Below are 18,840 nucleotides of genomic sequence, written 5' to 3'. Positions count from 1 at the left end.
GGAATCAGTAGTATGTTAGTCTCCAAATCAGAGAAGGACAGAAAAGGGTGAGATTTTACAAAGTGAACTAAATAGAATACTATCCAGAATGACACAGAAGTAACAGGCAGAGGGGACAAGAATGATGGTTTTTAATAGTTTATAAGCAGTGAAAGGATGAACTGAGGCACAGCGTATCGGTTTGGAACAGGAAATTCTGTTTCAGAAATCAAACATGCTGAATGAACAGGACTGGTTCAATTCACTCTAAAGGGAATGCTATAATGACCTCCAATATAAATTTGGCTCTCAAGACATCCAGTCCCTATTTTGAAGATGAAAGGAATTCCATAGTGTGCACTTTTCTTTTAATGCAGATTAAAATATGTTAAATTTGTATCTTTCTGTGTTTCTGATAAGCATGTCATAAAGACTTTTGGACTTCTCCAGAACAAAACCTTTTAGACACACAGATGTAGAAAAACATCAATCATTCCTTCTAGTTATAGGACTAGATCCTGTGCTATATCTGAAACCATATTTTCAGTAAACAACTCATGTAAGTGTTACAGTTTCACTTTTTAAAACGGAACTTTTACTGCAGAAGAAGAACATATTTCAGACCACAGCATTTTGTTGGAAAAATAGTACAGTCACCAAAGTTCTGCAATTTTTCAAGGCTTTTAAACACACTAATGAAAGAATTGCAGATATGACAAGCTGCCAATAAGCAAGCTGTATCTGCTTACACGTGCTCTGCCAGCTGTTTAATTCCTATACTTATGGTTCATGGAATCATAGAATTGCAGAGACAGAAAGGGACTGTGAGGATCATCTCGTCCAACCCCTTGTAAATATGCTAGCGGTTTTATTGCTGCACCACTAGCCCAGATTGCCTCATGCAGTGCCTAAACAATGACTGGTTCAAAATTGATATACACATATATAGAAGGACATGTTCTTATCCTGAGCGCCTCCTCTGAAACAACAAAAGGCACACTGTTCCGCTTGTGGTGGACAATACAATGTGCACAGTAATCTTTCACATTAGTTCAAAATTAACCTAATTGTTCACTGTTTTGCTGCAACAACTGCTGGGCTTCATACAGCTGCAACATCAATCTTCGTAGCACATCCAGCTGGAGTCCACTCTTTTCATTCACTTACTGTGTTTGTATATTAAGGGGTATATCCATCCTGTTAAACTACAGATGTCCTGGAAACTTTATAGGCGTTGGAAGCAGGGACCAACAATAGGATGCTTTGTCACACGTACTTTCGGCTGCAAACAACTGCAGTTTCATGCGGGGAAAGTATTTCTTGGACTAGTAAGAACAGTTAAGATTTTCCAGTGCACATAACATTGTTTTGGGTTTAGGTCCCATCTCTTCCCAACAGACCATTCTAGGTTATTCAGCCCCAGCTCCCACTAGCATATGGGTGCATGTAAAAATTCATAACAAGATGAAGGGAAGTCACACACTTCAGTAGTTCTGTATGATCCATGCAGGAATCACTCTCCACTAGTCATCTCCCTTTTTTTGCACCAATATTTCTATAATTTAAAGAATTTTAGGTATTACCGATCTGTATTTATTCCTTTATTTTTCAGATTAGTAGTCTAGCATTCTGCCATAACAAGCACGGAAGGCACTTCACAATTAAAAGCTGTCATCTTAATTATCCTAACACTGGGCAGCTTTAACCTTGATACCCTTTCTTCTTTACTTGTTAGACCCAACATTGACAAAGATGCTCTATGCATTTGCCCCACTCTGACTAAATCCCACTTCAGTGCTTTTTGTCCCAAAGGAGGAAACATGCAGGCATTATATAGGAACCTCTATGTTTGTCCTATAGGGCAAACAACAGCTTCAGAAAAGAAAGAAAAATAGATAAGGAAAGTAGCGTATGACCAAAAAAGAAAGAAGGTAAATACCAATAGCTCAACACCTCTTCACATTCTGCTTCTTCCCATGAATGTGCTATTCCTGGCACTGAAGCCAGCCCTATACAGGGTCAGGGCGTGGGGGGGGGGGTTTGGGTGGGATCATGCCAGTTCCAGCCCCCCTCACAACCCCCAAAGTCTACTACGCATTCCACACAGGGACCTCCACACATAGATGTGAACCACGTACTTGGTATGCTACATTTTTACATGATGTTCCAATTACACAATTTTCATATGGATGTGTAGGGCCCCCCGGGTTGCTGTTCTTCCCCATGCGCCAAGGGAGACACAAGCACCATTCTCCCTATGCTCATGCTGAAAGTCTGCATAAGGTTTTAATGTCTAGACTGCCAGTGAAGAGGCTAGCAATGGTACCAGCCATAACAACTATGTTACATCTCCACAGCCAGAAGCCACTTGCTGGGAATCACAAGTGGGAAAAGGGCTGTTGTGTGCTGAAGTCCGCTGCCGGGCTTCTCATAGGCATCTGGCTGGCAGCCACAGTGAGTACAGGCTCTTACGTTCTGAAGGTTTCACAAGTCCACATCTATACTGTTTTTGTAAGCCAACTGGAGAACTTTCCTTACTGAGTGGCATTTGAACATGGTTAATAAATAAGCACACACTGTTGCCCATGCTGTCCTGAGCAGGATAATTCCTGGCTGAGAGGAAAAATCCAAAGCAAGGAAGAACTATTTCAGACTTTTATTGCAGCATCCTTATTGAGGTTGCCAAAGGGCTTCTAAGGATATTTTCTGCCTAGCAAATAGCTTAGCATATTTGATAATTTAAAAAAGGAGCCAGGGAGAGTATGAAGATACTCCTTCAGCAATGACAGTGCAAAACTGCCCCACTGAAAATGACAACAGAGAGAATATGGCTTATTTCAAGAAAGAAGCAACCTATTTATCACTCAAAGTGACAAGATGTCCACAGTTTGCTATTCACTGCGTGGGAACTGAGGCTATCTAAGACAACCAGTACTCTTTTAACCACAGCAGGAATTGATATATTAAGCATTTATCACTGACAAGCATTCTGCAAACAGTCAAGTGACCTTGACCAGTGCTATTTGCTACATGTTGGTTTGGTGCCTAGGACAACAATTATGCAAGATAGATGCATTATTTTTGGTCTCCAGTAAGCTTGTATCTGAGATCATAAAGGTCTGTGGAAGCATGGCTTATATTTACAAGACCAATAACTTTATAAACTGGATTACTGCAATCCCACAGATGACTGAAGCACAAAAACTAAACTGCTGAGCAGCTGAATTGTCTAAACTGTCAGTGGGGACTCCTAGGTCCTATCCTTAAATTGCAATAGCATACTTACCCACAAGGAAAAAGCAATTCTGGAGCAAGTTTTCAAAGGCAGCCAGACAAATATACATTACAAATGCAAATCTGATTTAGCGATCAATGAAATTCATCTATTTTTATGTAATGTATAGCCACTTTTGTCAACAAACTTTTTAGTGCAAAATGGGTCCTCCAATTTATTTAACTATATTTATATACTGCTTAAATAAATAAAAAACTCTAAGCAGTTTATATAACATATTCATAAGAAAATCCCAATAAAGTCAACACATAAAACACATATAGACATAAAGGAATTATCAAATTATCAAAATGTAGCTAAAGTTATCCATTTTAAAAACATATATAATCAAATAACATGTCTGACTAGGCTTGCCTGAACAAAAATGTTTTTAGCGGGCATCAAAAACAGTACAGTGAAGGTGCCTGTATTTACTAGATTGGTGCAACAAGTCTTGCAAGTCAACAGCTTCTCAAACCTAAGCTTTGCTATACCATTAAAAGGACTGAGCACCACTCATGATAAAAACACTTCTACCTAGCATTCCTCTAATGCCAGCTGATGTTAAATATTAGCAGTAGTTTATAGCAGCAATAGGAGTGACTATCCAGCTCTGGTCTATCAGTAGCAGGTTGACAGCTGTGCATATTCAATAAGGGAAAGCCAAGTGTAGGCAAACTTTTCTGTTTACTATATGCAGCTATTTCCACTACATTATGCAGATCAATGGAATGATAAAATTGATTGGATTGGATTTCCTGCAGCTCCTGATCTAGACAGTTGTACTCCCAAAGGAAACCAGAAAATATAATAAAGATTCTTGAATATGTTGGGAAATAAAATACAATGCAATGAAATCTGGGATAAGGGTTATGTCACAGTAGGCACTGTTCTTTGCTGGGGTAACAGGGAAGCTACAGAGAAAAGCTAGCATAGTTTATTGCACAGTGGTGCTAAATACAAGGCTGTTATTGAGCTCATCTTACAAGGGAAGCAGTTAATTTGGGAGGCTAACAGCTGCATGCTACGGATGGAGAAGGAAACCTGAGACCAAGTGGAAGAGCCATTTCCTTTTTCTTTTTAAGATGTGGTGTCTCATTAAAGAGAGGAATGCTTTTTCTTAAAGCCAAAGCAGCATCTCCTATGGACTCTTTAAAAAAACCACCAAGCACAAAATAATTTAAACCCTCTCTATTAAAATAAATATTCACTAGCACAAACATTTTTATTGAATGTGTTTTGTGCTATTCAGCTTTGAATGTGATGAATGATGGATATGTGCAAGAACTATGTTTTATAGAACAAAAAAGGGCAAGCGGAAGTCACATGAATAATCAGCAGCTGGCTCTATCCTTTACCTCCAAAACCTTTCACAATTTCCAGACAGAGAAATATATAATGTTCCAATTTTGCACATCACAGTAAACTGTGGTTTGTGGCTTACCACGAGCAAGTAGTATGCTAGTGCACACTATCCAAATTGCTGCCACTTTGCTCCTCTTCTGGGATGAACAGCAAGCCATGAAGCTTGGCTTATCATTATGCACAAACTCAGAATTATGCTTTACTTTTTCCTGATCAAACCATGATCACGAAGCCAAGGTTTGTTCTTGGCTTCCTGAGTGTCCGTCTTCCTGGCCTGTTGCTCATGCTCATGCAAGCTAAGGTGCAAAACTGATGCAATGAGGCAGACTAGCATACTGCTTCTGCATGGTAAGCTATGATCTGGGCTGACGTCCAGTTTCATGATTATCACATGGAACAAGCAACAAAATGATTCATATCCCCCAACCTGTCAAATTAGATCTCGACAGGATGCTAGCACTTTTGCAATATTTTTGCTTAAAGCAGGGGTGAATCTCCACACCTCTTTAATACATTTGTCCAGCATTCAACCAGAGAACAATAGTTTCCTTTATCGTCTCTTTATGTTATGCAGGGTTTTGTTTTGTTTTTTACTGAAAACTATATCTGCAGTCCTTTGCACAACTTACGCATTTTGTTACTGGCAGGAAAAGACTCAGATTTAATGGGACACACCAGGCAGCTATAAACAAGTAACACGGGAAGTTGTAAATGAGACAGTTACAAAACACTGAACAGCAATTTGTGATGCTAGTAAAGAATCAGAATTTTTCTCTGGCACTTAGGAAGTCCTAGAATGCATGCACATGCGCAGTTTAGAGGATCTTGTGGAGCAGCCAATCCCACATTGACTACATACCCTTTGATGCCGGAAAGGAACCCACAAGCTTAGCCAAGAATCCAGCTGGGAACTGGCCCAGATCAAACTCCTGTTTCTTAGTGCTGCCGCCACCATCCTCCATTTCCTTCCCCTAGTCGCGAGAGGTCTTTTTCCACCCAGGTGAACATGCATGATAGAGATTGCAGCTCACTGTTTTCCTTTCCACTAGATATTTGCTATTAGGAAGAGCTGGGAGATCGTGACCAGGAGATAAGCAGCGACAGAGAAATGGAAGCGGCAGAGGTCCAGCGGCAGGGGGAAGTTAAGAGCCACAGCCCATCCTGGATACCCTTCCCTTCCTCTCTGGCAGCTGTGACCGTGTCAAATATCACCGTCAAGAGTCGCTGCTTGGATTCCCAGCTGTAGCTGGAAGCTATGAATCCTATCTGTTCCCTACACATGCACAAACAAGGCAAGGAACTTCTTTCCTACAGGGGAAATTCCACTGAGTACACCTGTTTTCACCAGTCTCATCTTATATCAAAGCCATTTTCCACTGGGAAGATAATTCCATATAAGCTACACTATGGGAAAAGGGCATTTTATACATGTCTAAGAAATACAACCTGTATAATTGCATAGAGCCTTAATATAATTTTAAGAAATTTCTGGAAATATGAAAGTCGGTTCTGAACTGCAAAAAAAATGTCACTCCAAATAAGCTATAACTGAGACGGCTGGGCTAAGTAATGCATTCTGTCTCCTGCCTTAGGGCTGGATCACATGAAGTTCAGGTCTAATGTTTTACATTCCCATTAGCAATATGATTCTATAAACTGATATTAAATTTATAACAGAAGCACTCAATAAGCTTACTACCCATTGGCATTGTCAGATGGTTGGCCAAGACTTTATAAATAATGGCTTATAAGCTGGTCTTTAAACCATGGTTTATAAAGCCAGGATGAGCACCAGAGACATATGCTCTTCCCTCACCCCTCCTTTCAGCATCAAGATACAGTGGTACCTCGAATTAGAAACGCCTCAGGTTACAGACGCTTCAGGTTACAAACTCCGCTAATCTGAAAGAGTTACCTCGAGTTGAGAACTTTGCCCCAGGATGTGAATGGAACTCATGTGCCCCATTAGCGAAAGCACACCTCTAGTTAAGAACAGTTTCAGGTTAAGAAGGGACCTCCGGAACAAATTAAGTTCGTAACTAGAGGTACCACTGTACTGGCTTACATTAAGCCAGATTTCCCTGTGCGTTTGAAATGGGAAACTGTAGCTTAATTAAGGATAACAAACCAGGAGAATAAGCTTAATTTAGGCCCCATGTGAAGCCCTCCAAGATCCTCCATCTGGCCTTCAAGATTCCTCCCAGGCCACCCCTTTCACAAACACTGCTTAGCACCTGTCCTAGAGTGCTTCGGCCTAGCTGGGATGTGTTCTTGATCTGAGATTACTGCATCTTCTTTGTCAGGATGCAGATACACATCTCTCTGTGTAGAAACTTCCAACTTTTGCATGGCTAGAATGTGCAAAAGTAAGATTCACGTCTATTGCTCTGGCTCCTTCCCACCATGGGAACTCTGCCCCATGAAGGAATACAGCCTTCAGCCTAGAAAAGGTTCTCCACACCTAGGATAAAATATTATAAAATTATCCATAATGTGAAGATTTAAACACTCAGGGTCATCCAAAGAAAGAGAATAACGAGAGATTCTAGGCAGATAGAGCAAAGTGTATATAGCCCCACCACCCAACATAATTTATGGAACTCATTGCCACAGGATGTGATGATGGCTACTAGTTTAGAGAAAGTCATAGAAGAGGATATGCCTGTCTATGTGACTGTGAGGCACCTCCATGTTCAGGGAATGTATGTTGCTTTCATGCCTTGGATGTAGACTTGCCAGAAGCATCCCAGAGGCATTGTGTTGGCTCTCTGGACCTTTGGCTTAATGCAGCAAGGCTCTTCTTTTGTACTAATTGTCTGTCCTATGAACATTTATCCAAGCTCCACTGATCCTTCATCTTTTATTCCACATTAGCAAATAGTGCACAGCCTAAATTCAGCAGAAGTCTCATAATGCTGGCAATTTTTTGCTGACATTGAATTTAGTCTTCCTGCAAATTAAGAAATCAAGTAAACTAGGTTCAATTTTATTCAAAACATTTTAACTTACTATAACCTACTCAGGTGGTTGTGAATGTGCAGTTTCCTTTTCAATTGCTGCAGAACAATGGGATTTGCTTTGCAGTAAATTACTGTGAAATCATAAGTGGTTCAATATTCTGCAGCATGTTGTATCGTGTCTATGGTCTTTGAAGTAGATGAATAAGATTACAAGTAATATGAAAATTCTCCCTTTAGTCTATTTTAAGCACACAGATGGAAAGCTGATTATGTTTTCATTCATGATATCTCTTAAGAATTTCACAAGCTTCTGAAGCAGGTGCCCTTAAACGGTCAGATGACTTTGCATAAGACTTCCTGTCAAGCAGGTGCCTAGATCAGCAATTAATTCCAGTCTTAACTCTTTCCATAAACATCAAGCTATCACCACTGCAAAACAGACCTGCCATCATTTGTGCTATATATTTTTATGAATGAAATGGTTTTGTCTTTCATAAGTTGTACACAGATATCATTTCACTATTCACAAATCTCCAATCACTGGTGGAAGAGATCAGAACAGCTGTTCAGAAGTGAACAGCAATAAGAGAAAACGGAATACGAGTGGGGAAATGATACCACATGGGCTTTAAGGCTGAAGGAAGATACTGAAGGAGTCAAAATGATACATGGGAAGGATGCAGGTGTGAACTACAGCTGCTCCTTACAACTACCGTATTTACTTGAGTGTAAGGCGCACCTTTTTTGGCCAAATTATGTCATGAAAATTAGGGTATGAATTAGGTTTGATAGCACATTAGATTCAATTGCAAGCTTGAAAAGCACCGCTGATGCAACAAATGCTTTTGGGGTTTATAGGTTTTGAAAACTTAGGTGAGCATTAGATTCAATGGTGCATGAGATTCACATCAATAAGGTATCATCAAACCATTTGTAAACCACTAAAAACTAGATGCTACAAAACCATTTATTCCAACGTTTCTTTCAGGAACAGCGTGTTAAAAAACAGAACTCACAGAGCAATCCTAACAAGTGCATCTCCTACATACATTAAGCTGCAATCTAAATATGTTGTTGTTGTTGTTGTTGTTTAGTCGTTTAGTCGTGTCCAACTCTTCGTGACCCTATGGACCAGAGCACGCCAGGCACTCCTGTCTTCCACTGCCTCCCGCAGTTTGGTCAAACTCTAAATATAGACTATAATATAATACAATAATATATATAATAATGTATATATAATATAATTATATTATATATACATTATTATTTTTATAACTGCTAACGGTTGTGAAGGCAGTGTAAATCTCCTCTCTGTTGGGTGAATTTTAGTTAAAGGTAAAGGTAAAGGTACCCCTGCCCATACGGGCCAGTCTTGACAGACTCTAGGGTTGTGCGCCCATCTCACTCAAGAGGCCGGGGGCCAGCGCTGTCCGGAGACACTTCCGGGTCACGTGGCCAGCGTGACATCGCTGCTCTGGCGAGCCAGAGCCACACACGGAACGCCGTTTACCTTCCCGCTAGTAAGCGGTCCCTATTTATCTACTTGCACCCGGGGGTGCTTTCGAACTGCTAGGTTGGCAGGCGCTGGGACCAAACAACGGGAGCGCACCCCGCCGCGGGGATTCGAACCGCTGACCTTTCGATCGGCAAGCCCTAGGCGCTGAGGCTTTTACCCACAGCACCACCCGCGTCCCTTCTGAATTTTAGTTACAGGCATCCTAATTTGGCCCATGAAACTGTTTTTCCACAGCCATACACACTGAACCTCACAGAACATCAGACAGATGTGGGATGGCTAAAGCTGCAACTGCAAATGAACAAGCAGGAGCCTCGCAATGCGCTCCAGATTGTTTCTCTGCAAGCAGAGCTTGCATTCAGCAGCTTTTAAATTTGATGCCAAATGCATGCTCCATTGAGGCAAGTTCCATACAAGAGTTCCCAACGGGAGGACCAATGTAGGAGGACCGCTGAAAGGGTAAATCATTTATATACACATATGCACATCACTTCTCACATTCCTAAAAGCTATGGCCATGGGGTGTTTTTTTTTTTTTACTGGCACACAACTTTGGACCTAATTTAGTGATTATGTGGATTCTCATTTTTACATAATCTTGAATTTCTGGAATGTGATAACATTTCATTAAAATGTTACAGTATTTGCACACTGGCTTCCATGTTACACAAAAAATGATTTAATGTAATTCCATGTTCAATGCTCTTTTTGCAATTTAGATTTTTGTTTCCTTTTGTCCCCTCAGTATTCTGTAGCAGGTTATCAAAACATTATGTTTAGGAGAGCAAATTACAGGTGTGCAAAATTTAATGTACTTAAGCTAAAAATATGTAGCCATGAGAGGTAAATAAAATTCTCAAGATTTTCACTACTATGAAGGAAACCCATTGCAGATGACATTATTAAAATTGCTGAACATGCACAATAAGGAAAAGACTATAGACACCACATTAAAGTGCAGAATCCCCCGTTACGCCTTATTCGTGTCTATTCAGAAGAAAATCTCACTGAATTTAATTTTACTTACTCCCAGGAAACTGAAAATGATTGCAGCCTTAGTTCTCATTCTTCATAATTCAACACGTTGTGTGTTTTCTTAATAACTGTGTTTCTTCAATAAGTAACTAATTATAGGATCAATGCCCAACAAAACCCATACCAAGTTCAAGTTATCTTTCTTTTTTAATTTCCATAACTCTAGACAGCAGCCAGCAAGTGGCTTCTAAATTAGTTCACATAATTTTTTATTTCATCTTAAAACAATGCACCATGACACACTATTTTCTTTTGAAAATACCAGTTACTGAAATTCCAATTCTGCACAAAAATATAATTAAAACAGAGATACCATAACTTTATTTACCTTGGTCTTTTCACCAATGGCATTTCTCTCCAGCTCGGCTATCTTCCTGTTTAAATGATCCAGTATTTCCTTCTCCTTGAGAAGTTCAGCTGTTTCAGATTTCTGCTCCCCATCCAATAGGGCACATTCCATATCCATCTAAGAACACGAAAAAAATTTCTCAGCCTCAATCCAGCTCACAAAGAAATACTGACACACACTTTTTGAAGGCCTATTCATGCATGCTGCATATTTTAAAACACACTGTGATGCAAAGCCACATTAACTTCTCTTGAGATAGTTTAAGACATGTACAAAAACAGCATGCTATTGAAAACGGAATCCGAAGTTGGCAATTTTTCAAGAACTTTCTAGTGCTTCTGCTTCTGTCTGCTCATAGTATTTTCACTTCCTCATGGCACAGTTGTTATGTTGATCCCTTTTGCAACAGCTGCTCCCCCTTTACTAAGGTTATTCACTAGGAACTGAGTCATTTGCAGGTTGTTTTTGGTGATGTGAGATCCCAAGTAAAGCAGAATTCAGAAGGGATTTATAATTTAATGATGCCGTTCATTTCCTTACGCTTTGGCTATGGCAGATACCTCTGCAGTACTCCCAAGTAATACTTTGCAGTTCATATTTGCAAATTTTGTAGCATTCATTGCTTACATGACTCTGCAATCCTAAACACACTTACTAGAGGGTAAGCCCCCTTGAATATAGTGCGGTTTATAGATTAGACACCAAGATCCAAGCTGTTGTCCCAATGAGGATCACCAGCCCCCTCCCCAAGCTGCTATAGCACCCTTCGCTTGGATGTGCTATTGGGCTGTCACTCACATGGGACTAAAAATAAATGCTAGCACCCAATGTGCTGGTCCTAAGGAGTGTGGCCAGTAGGTATATCAGCATCATGAGTACAGCTGCTGTAAAAGGCACATTCTTGCTGTGCCTTCCATAGCTGTCAACTTTTCTCTTTTCTTGCGAGGAATCCTATTCGGAATAAGGGAATTTCCCTTTAAAAAGGGGGGAAAGTTGACAGCTATGGTGCCTTCATGTGTTCACAAAATACATGTGGTGGGATGATGACCATTGTACCACAGTCAGGGTACCCTTTTGGCCCAGCTGAACAAATCGCTATCTTCCCACCAAGCCATAGGCCAACTTTGACAGGTGGGCAGAGCCACCTGTCAATCTTCAGCTGATAGGCAGGTAAGCATGGCTTGGGGGGAAATGGGGGAGGGCAATTTGGACCCACCAGAAGACCAGGTTTGATCCACGGGCTAGCGGCTGTCCAGTCTAGTTTCATATCAACCAACATTTCAGTAATCAGATGAATTTATTTTATGTACACCTGCAGCTTCTTGCAGCAAGATAGAGGCTCAAATCCAATCAGATAAAAACAAAGAAAATACGTTTTATACCTCCCTAGAGGACTCATCCATCTGATCATTTAGATCTTTGACCTTCTGTTCAAGTTCTTCCAAGTTATTCAGTATTATAATGCGCTGTTCTTCCATCTGATTAAGCTCCAGTGATCTTTGTTCATCACTTATGCACTCTGGTGTCTGAAAGAACAAGAAGGAAGTGTTGTTACTTTTTACAAATACAAGTTCCCAAAATGTACGTTTTCTCATTGCTCCACCCCCACCCCAACAACTGCTCTTAGTATTGTCTAAAAATACCAGGCCCAAAACGTGGCTTAGGCCAGCAGATTTTTAAGAGTAGCAGCAGCAGAATTGCACTGTATAAATCAGATTCCCCCCCTCCTTTGCTAATACTGTTTTCTCATATTCCTCAAAGGTGCTGTTTCAAAACTTCTACCCATTTACCTATTGGACAATATGGGAAGATACAAGAACTAGTGTCAAGGCAATTTTCTGAGCAACTATTTTCTGCATCCTGTGATTTTTTTCCCCTGGAGGGATGCAGGGGTACACATACTCCTAAACATTTTGTGAATCTTTGTCCTTTTGTCCATTTACTGTATTTATTTTCCCCGATTTGAACTATAAAATGGTGATCTTCTTGAGTCAAAATGAGAGTACCCCTAAACATTTTTTTTTATAGAAAGAAAAGTGCTGCCTGCATCAAACTGCTTTAAACCCTAGCACAGGGAGAGACTGATAGCACAACAATCTATGCAAGTTTATTCACACATTGCCTGTGCTTAGGACTGCATCCCTGGTGTCCTGACTATGTCTTTTGTGTTCCAAAGGGGGCCGGTTTGTCTTCAGAGGGCAAGTTACTTGCATAAGGTCACAAGAGTATTTCTCAGTATCAGAACTACACCCAGGAGTCAGTTCCTATTCTCCGTCCTTTGCCTTATATTACTAAACCATATGTCCTTCTCTCAGACGCCTATGTGGGTCAGTTCATATAGCAGTATAGTGAGCAGTATAGCCCATCACCCCAGGAACAGCACTATGTGTTTTGAGAGGGAAAGAAGTATAAAGGTGGCATGGAACAATTCCATACATTTCTCTCTCCTTAAGATATGAAGAATGTACCAATAGGGGGAAACTAACAGGACTGTCCCTCATCCTCAGCCTAACCCAGTTGGTCACTGCTGCAACAATAATACAATTTTTCTTATATGATTCCCTGTTCACCAACAATACACAGCAGCACCTGCCTCCTGCGAGCTCTGTGCAGAGTGTTTTAACTTCTGAGAAATTATTATGCTGATCCCATGAGAGCACACTTCTACTAAGACCTGAAGATTCAGGGTTCAATTTTTCTAAAAAGTCAATTCCGATCTCTTCGGGGTGTTGAAAAAACTGCAGCTCTTTCTGCCCTCCCAAAACCATTCCCAGTCTGCTAATCATAGCTCAGTGAGATGTGCAGTGCTTGTGTTGACAGTTCCAGGCACCATGCCATTCTCTAGTACAGGATACTATAAGGTCTAAAGGGCTCGAGGATGCGAATTCACTTTTCTCATCCTAGTTTTCCTTTACCGGCTGACATTCAACATTCTGTGTTTCCTGGAGGCAACTGAGCACTCCCGGACATCATGAATCCTCTCTTTCGAATAGCATCACACCACACTTGTGGACAGTTCAACGAAGACCACTTTGAGAGAGACAAGAGTACTTATTGCCCTCTTTTTATTTTCTTTCTCTCTAGAAAAAAGTAACGTCCAGAGGCATAAGAAAGGTCTAACTGACAGCTACGTGTTGTTTTATTTGGACCATATGCCATCATCGAAAAGAAAAAAGTCACCAGCTTTGATTTTTGAATATTGATCTGGTTGCGTATTTTGCAAAGGCTGCACTTCCCATCCGTTGCACTGATTGGTGCCAAGGGGACTGTGAACTTCCTGGATGCCGCCACAGTGTGGCAGCCTTGAATGTAGCCTGCACTACTATATGAACTGGGCTCTCTTTCTTTGGTTGTCCAACAGTGATGGCAGCTGAAAATCAAGTAGACCCACCCACCCCCCTTGGCAGTGGCAGTCAGTCACTAACAAACAGCATTGGGACTTGTCCATGAAGAGGAAGTTGGTGCTGTTCAGAAAAGAAGTTTCAAGGTGTTAGTTTGCAGTTATCTGAATTGTGGCCTCAAAACTGGCATTTCTAAACTAAACATATATATAAATGCAGGTTTGTGATCGAAACTTGAGTGTTTTAACTATTTCTCATGGTAACTGTTCTAACACAGAACGGGATCCCCAGCCAGTTTGTCTTATAAAGTATTTGCCATTACCTTGGACATGATGCTCAGGTAGGACGATTCATTGGCACTCTTCAAGAAGGGAGAAGAAGGTAAGGGTGATGTTGTCCTGCTGTCACCTAAATGTTTATTTGTTCTCATCCCTCGGGGGGTAAAGAATCCCATAGCATTTTGACCTTGATCACTGAACTCAGAGAAGTCGGAATCTCCAGTTGGCATCTGCAAGTGATTTCTGAATCTTGTTTCAGGAGTCATCTGAGAATCGTCAAAGACAGAATCTTCCTCAGATACCTGAAGCTTTTCAAGTTCTTTATTGATTTTCTGAACATCGGCTACAGTTGTGACAGTGGCAGGATCACTGTCTGGCTTGGAATATTCTGCACAGAGGTTAAGAATGGTCTCCAGCCGCTGACGCTCCTAATATTTGAAAGAAGCAATGAAAACCATTAAAGGTGAGGGCTAGGATACATGCAGAAATTAATATTAGCATCAAACCGAATGAAAAAGGTACTTAAAAACTGGCACATTGATCCTGAATCCTATATCCTGGAATGTAGGCATCATGGATTTCAATCTAACATTCTTCTAATTAGCAAGCAATGCATGCATACTTTATAAATTTAAGCAAGCAACATGCAAAAGTCATGCAAGGCATAAACTTTCAGTAAATTACGAACACTCACAGAAAACAATGGACTTCAGAAGGGCAAATCTTCTAAATGAACATTCGTGGTAATGCAAACGTTAGGATCTAAACAGACTATGAAGGATTTAGACTACATCAACATCAGTGATTGCTGAATCTCCTCTTGAGAAACGCTGCAAACCACACTTCATGCTTACATTTCAACATATGAGTACTCTGTACTTGTGCAGTTCATGTGACTGCAAGGCTGAGGGTTTGGCCGAATTACACCACCATAGGCTTGAGAAAGCTGTCACCAACACATAGCTTTACATACCTTCAGGTATAGTATAAAGTCAGTTTTAAAGGATGGTTCTCCAGGATGCTAGTTAAACATGTTACAGTAGCCTTAACCTTGCATTCAAAAGCACTGTACATGATAACTAGGGCAACTAGAGTCTCAGCTGCCAGCTACCTAATTTTCAGTGTTAAGAAGTGCTCCTTTAACCTTAATCTTAACCGAGTACTCAACTTCAATCTGTCTGCAAACTGAACATAAGAATAGGCACAAAAAATAAGATCCAGTCCAAGCCTATGATTGTAAGGCCTGCTGAGTCCAAGGGAGCTTACTCCCAAGTAAATGTGCACAGGATTGCAATGTTACAGCACAATCTGATGCATGTCTATATAGGAACGAGTCTCATGGAATTTATTCCAGGATAAGTGTGTCTGCACCCTCTGAGTGATTTGCAAGCGGGTGGTATACAGATAGTTTTAAAAATAATTAAAAATGCTTAACAATGTTATAGAAAGGACTCATTCCTCCCCCCCCCCTTTTAAAAAAAAAATCTTGGGGGAAAGGCAAGTGGGGTTTGTGAAATCAAGATTTTCTGCATATCCATGAAAAACATGCAAGTAAATGAAAAAGAGCCCGATGCTATCCCAAAAAAGATAAGATTATGAGAAAATTCTGTACTTGCTTCTGAATTCTACCTTCTAGTCATGGAGAAAATATCAGTATAGTTGAGCTAGCATAGCTAGTCAAATGCATTCTTGAATGATATTGTATAGCATAGCTAGTCAAATGCATTCTAGAATTATCTTGTAACCTGACTTCCCCTCTTCTCCCCTCTCAAGACAGTAAACTGAAAAGACAAAATGACAACAAAATCCTTGCACCTCAAAACTCCTTTGCTCCCTCCATGCATTTTCTCCACAAGCCTCCAGCTCCCTCTTCATTTGCTTAGCCCGTATTTTCTCTCTTCCTCTTAAACCTGTATTCTTTGAGTAGCCAACCCATTTCTGAAAGCATCGTCTAACTGCTGGCCAGGAACATTTATCCATCCCTTGATGCTGCAACAGGCTACTGTGCTGGCACTTTTGCTACACCTTCACGGCAACGGTTGGGATAAACAAAACTCCACCCCCACAGAGAGCGACAGGATGTGTTCGTACTGGCGTCTCTCCTCACCCACTCTTTGGAAGACAGGACATATCAAATGGAAGCCTGCGTGGCTGCCGTTCACCTTAGCCTTTCTCAAATGCAACGGGCTGAGTTTTGCTCTCAACCCAGAACTGACAACACACTCTAGAATGCACCAAACTTTAGGGTAAACGGGTGTTTTTTATATTTAAAACAGGCAGAAAAAAACCTCAAGGATATCACCATTTTAAGAACTGATTCTCAACCACTGAGAATGCAGAGAAAAGCTTCTTTCTGAATGCAACTGCTGATACTTCAAACATACAACTCAAGATGTGGATTTTAAATCTGGGAAAGCTGAAAACAGGTAGGTTCAGCGAGAAACCACAAGCCCCTAAATGCCTATATTTGCAAGAAAGAACTCCTCTATGCCTAAATAACAAACATAGCTTCCTTTCGCTACAGAGGTAATAGGAGACTATGTTGCATTGCTTCATTTCTATTTTGACTTGCACAACGTGGTATGAGAAAGCTTATGCACAGGAAGTTCTGTCGGCTGCTATTCTGTGCTGTCTGTTCATATCATCCTATTGGCTGCCAGCTAGTCATGGTTTCATTGCACCTGCATTCTGTTCATGCCATAAATTTAATTTCTTTTTGCAACTCAGGAAAACAGAGAGGCAACCAAGAGACTCGCAGGAATTAACAGCGCACACGTAGTCACAAGTTTCTTTTTATTACCACAGCATATTTCACAAAATATGACACTCATCGCATTACAGTAGTACCTCGGGTTAAGTACTTAATTCGTTCCGGAGTTACGTACTTAACCTAAAACTATTTTTAACCTGAAGCACCACTTTAGCTAATGGGGCCTCCTGCTGCTGCCACGCCGCTGGAGCACGATTTCTGTTCTCATCCTGAAGCAAAGTTCTTAACCTGAAGCACTATTTCGGAGTCTGTAACCTGAAGCGTATGCAACCCGAGGTACCACTGTATAAGACAACTGCCTATTCTATGGAGATTCAAAGGGCACAATCCACCATGAAATTAAGTAGAGAAGAAAAAACACAATGAGATTATTAGAGAGGGTGGTATTCAACTAAGCATAATCAGTGTAGGCCCATTAAAATGAATGAACATGACTAAATGAGGCTCATTAATTTCAACAGATCTAAGCTGGGTAAAATGCAGTTGAATACCACCCAGTATTCAGTAGGGTCCAAGTACTTCCCATTAGCCTGTGAAACTTTATGCATGCTGTATTTTCTGCGAATGATCTACCTTCAGGTGAGAAAGGGGGTTCTGGGCCTATGGTTTGACACTATTAGTCCATGGCTGGCCACAGAAGATGTTCTGTGTCCTTGGTTCTAGCAACTCCTCTGCCTCATAGTTCAACAATAGGGTCACAACCACCTTTTCCCCCAAAAGAAATTTGTGATGAAATCTATGGTTCTGCTAAGGTGGAACAGAGTGCAAACAGACTTGCATATCTCCAACCCTTACAAGTTCTGTCTGTTCCATTTGTACTGCTGCTCTCTTACATTCTATGGTGTTAAAAGGTAAAGGTAAAGGTACCCCTGCCCGTACGGGCCAGTCTTGACAGACTCTAGGGTTGTGCGGCCATCTCACTCTATAGGCTGGGGGCCAGCGCTGTCCGCAGACACTTCCGGGTCACGTGGCCAGCGTGACAAGCTGCATCTGGCGAGCCAGCGCAGCACACGGAACGCCGTTTACCTTCCCGCTAGTAAGCGGCCCCTATTTATCTACTTGCACCCGGGGGTGCTTTCGAACTGCTAGGTTGGCAGGCGCTGGGACCGAGTGACAGGAGCGCACCCCGCCGCGGGGATTCGAACCGCTGACCTTTCGATCGGCAAGTCCTAGGCGCTGAGGCTTTAACCCACAGCGCCACCCGCGTCCCCTCTATGGTGTTACATAGATTCAATATGTTATTGCACATGTAAATCGGAGCTTCCCTACCTCCTGAATTTTCTAGTCTACAGGTAAGAGCTGGAGCAAGTGTAGTAACATGTGAACTGGAAATCTTTGTGTCAAATCTCACCTCAGGCATGAACTCACTTGCTGCCTTTAAGGTGTCACTACTTCTCAACCTCAACCCGCAATATGAAATATGGGGATAGTAAGATCAACCAGGCTTTTGGCACAGTCATAATTCAGCATTTCAATATATGGATTTAATTTAAGAGTATTATTATTATTATTATTATTATTATTATTATTATTATTATTTATACCCCACCCATCTGTCTGGGTTTCCCCAGCCACTCTGGTTGGCTCCTAACAGAATATGAATATTAATAAAAACAATAAAACATCAAACATTAAAAACTTCCCCAACAGGGCTGCCTTCAGATGTCTTCTAACAGTCAGATAGTTGTTTATTTCCTTGACATCTGACGGGAGGGCGTTCCACAGGGCGGGTGCCACTACCGAGAAGGTCCTCTGCCTGGTTCCCTGTAACCTCACTTCTCGGAGTGAGGGAACTGCCAGAAGGCCCTTGGAGCTGGACCTCAGTGTCCCGGCTGAACAATGGGGGTGGAGACGCTCCTTCAGGTATACTGGGCCCAGGCCATTTAGGTAATGTGTCATTGTTTTGCCTATTATATTCCACCACTATCTGCTAATCCCACATCTGCTATGTGAAATGGCAGTAAGATTTTAAT

General features: G+C 41.2%; 1 protein-coding gene across 11 annotated transcripts in view; it reads right to left on the bottom strand.

Moving 5' to 3' along the window:
- PHLDB2 (pleckstrin homology like domain family B member 2) overlaps nucleotides 1–18,840 on the bottom strand; it is a 72,855-nt gene that overhangs the window by 24,467 nt on the left and 29,548 nt on the right. For all 11 annotated transcript variants that reach the window (XM_028726746.2, XM_028726743.2, XM_028726747.2 and 8 more), the window contains 3 exons: nucleotides 14,142–14,525; nucleotides 11,861–12,004; nucleotides 10,458–10,595 (listed from right to left, as the gene is read on the bottom strand). In XM_028726746.2, the coding sequence (XP_028582579.2) occupies nucleotides 10,458–10,595; nucleotides 11,861–12,004; nucleotides 14,142–14,525 (666 nt within the window). The remainder of the gene's footprint in view (nucleotides 1–10,457; nucleotides 10,596–11,860; nucleotides 12,005–14,141; nucleotides 14,526–18,840) is intronic.

This window comes from Podarcis muralis, chromosome 4 (assembly GCF_964188315.1).
Source record: "Podarcis muralis chromosome 4, rPodMur119.hap1.1, whole genome shotgun sequence".
Taxonomy (NCBI): Eukaryota; Metazoa; Chordata; class Lepidosauria; order Squamata; family Lacertidae; genus Podarcis; species Podarcis muralis.
This window is presented reverse-complemented; position numbering and strand designations above follow the sequence as displayed.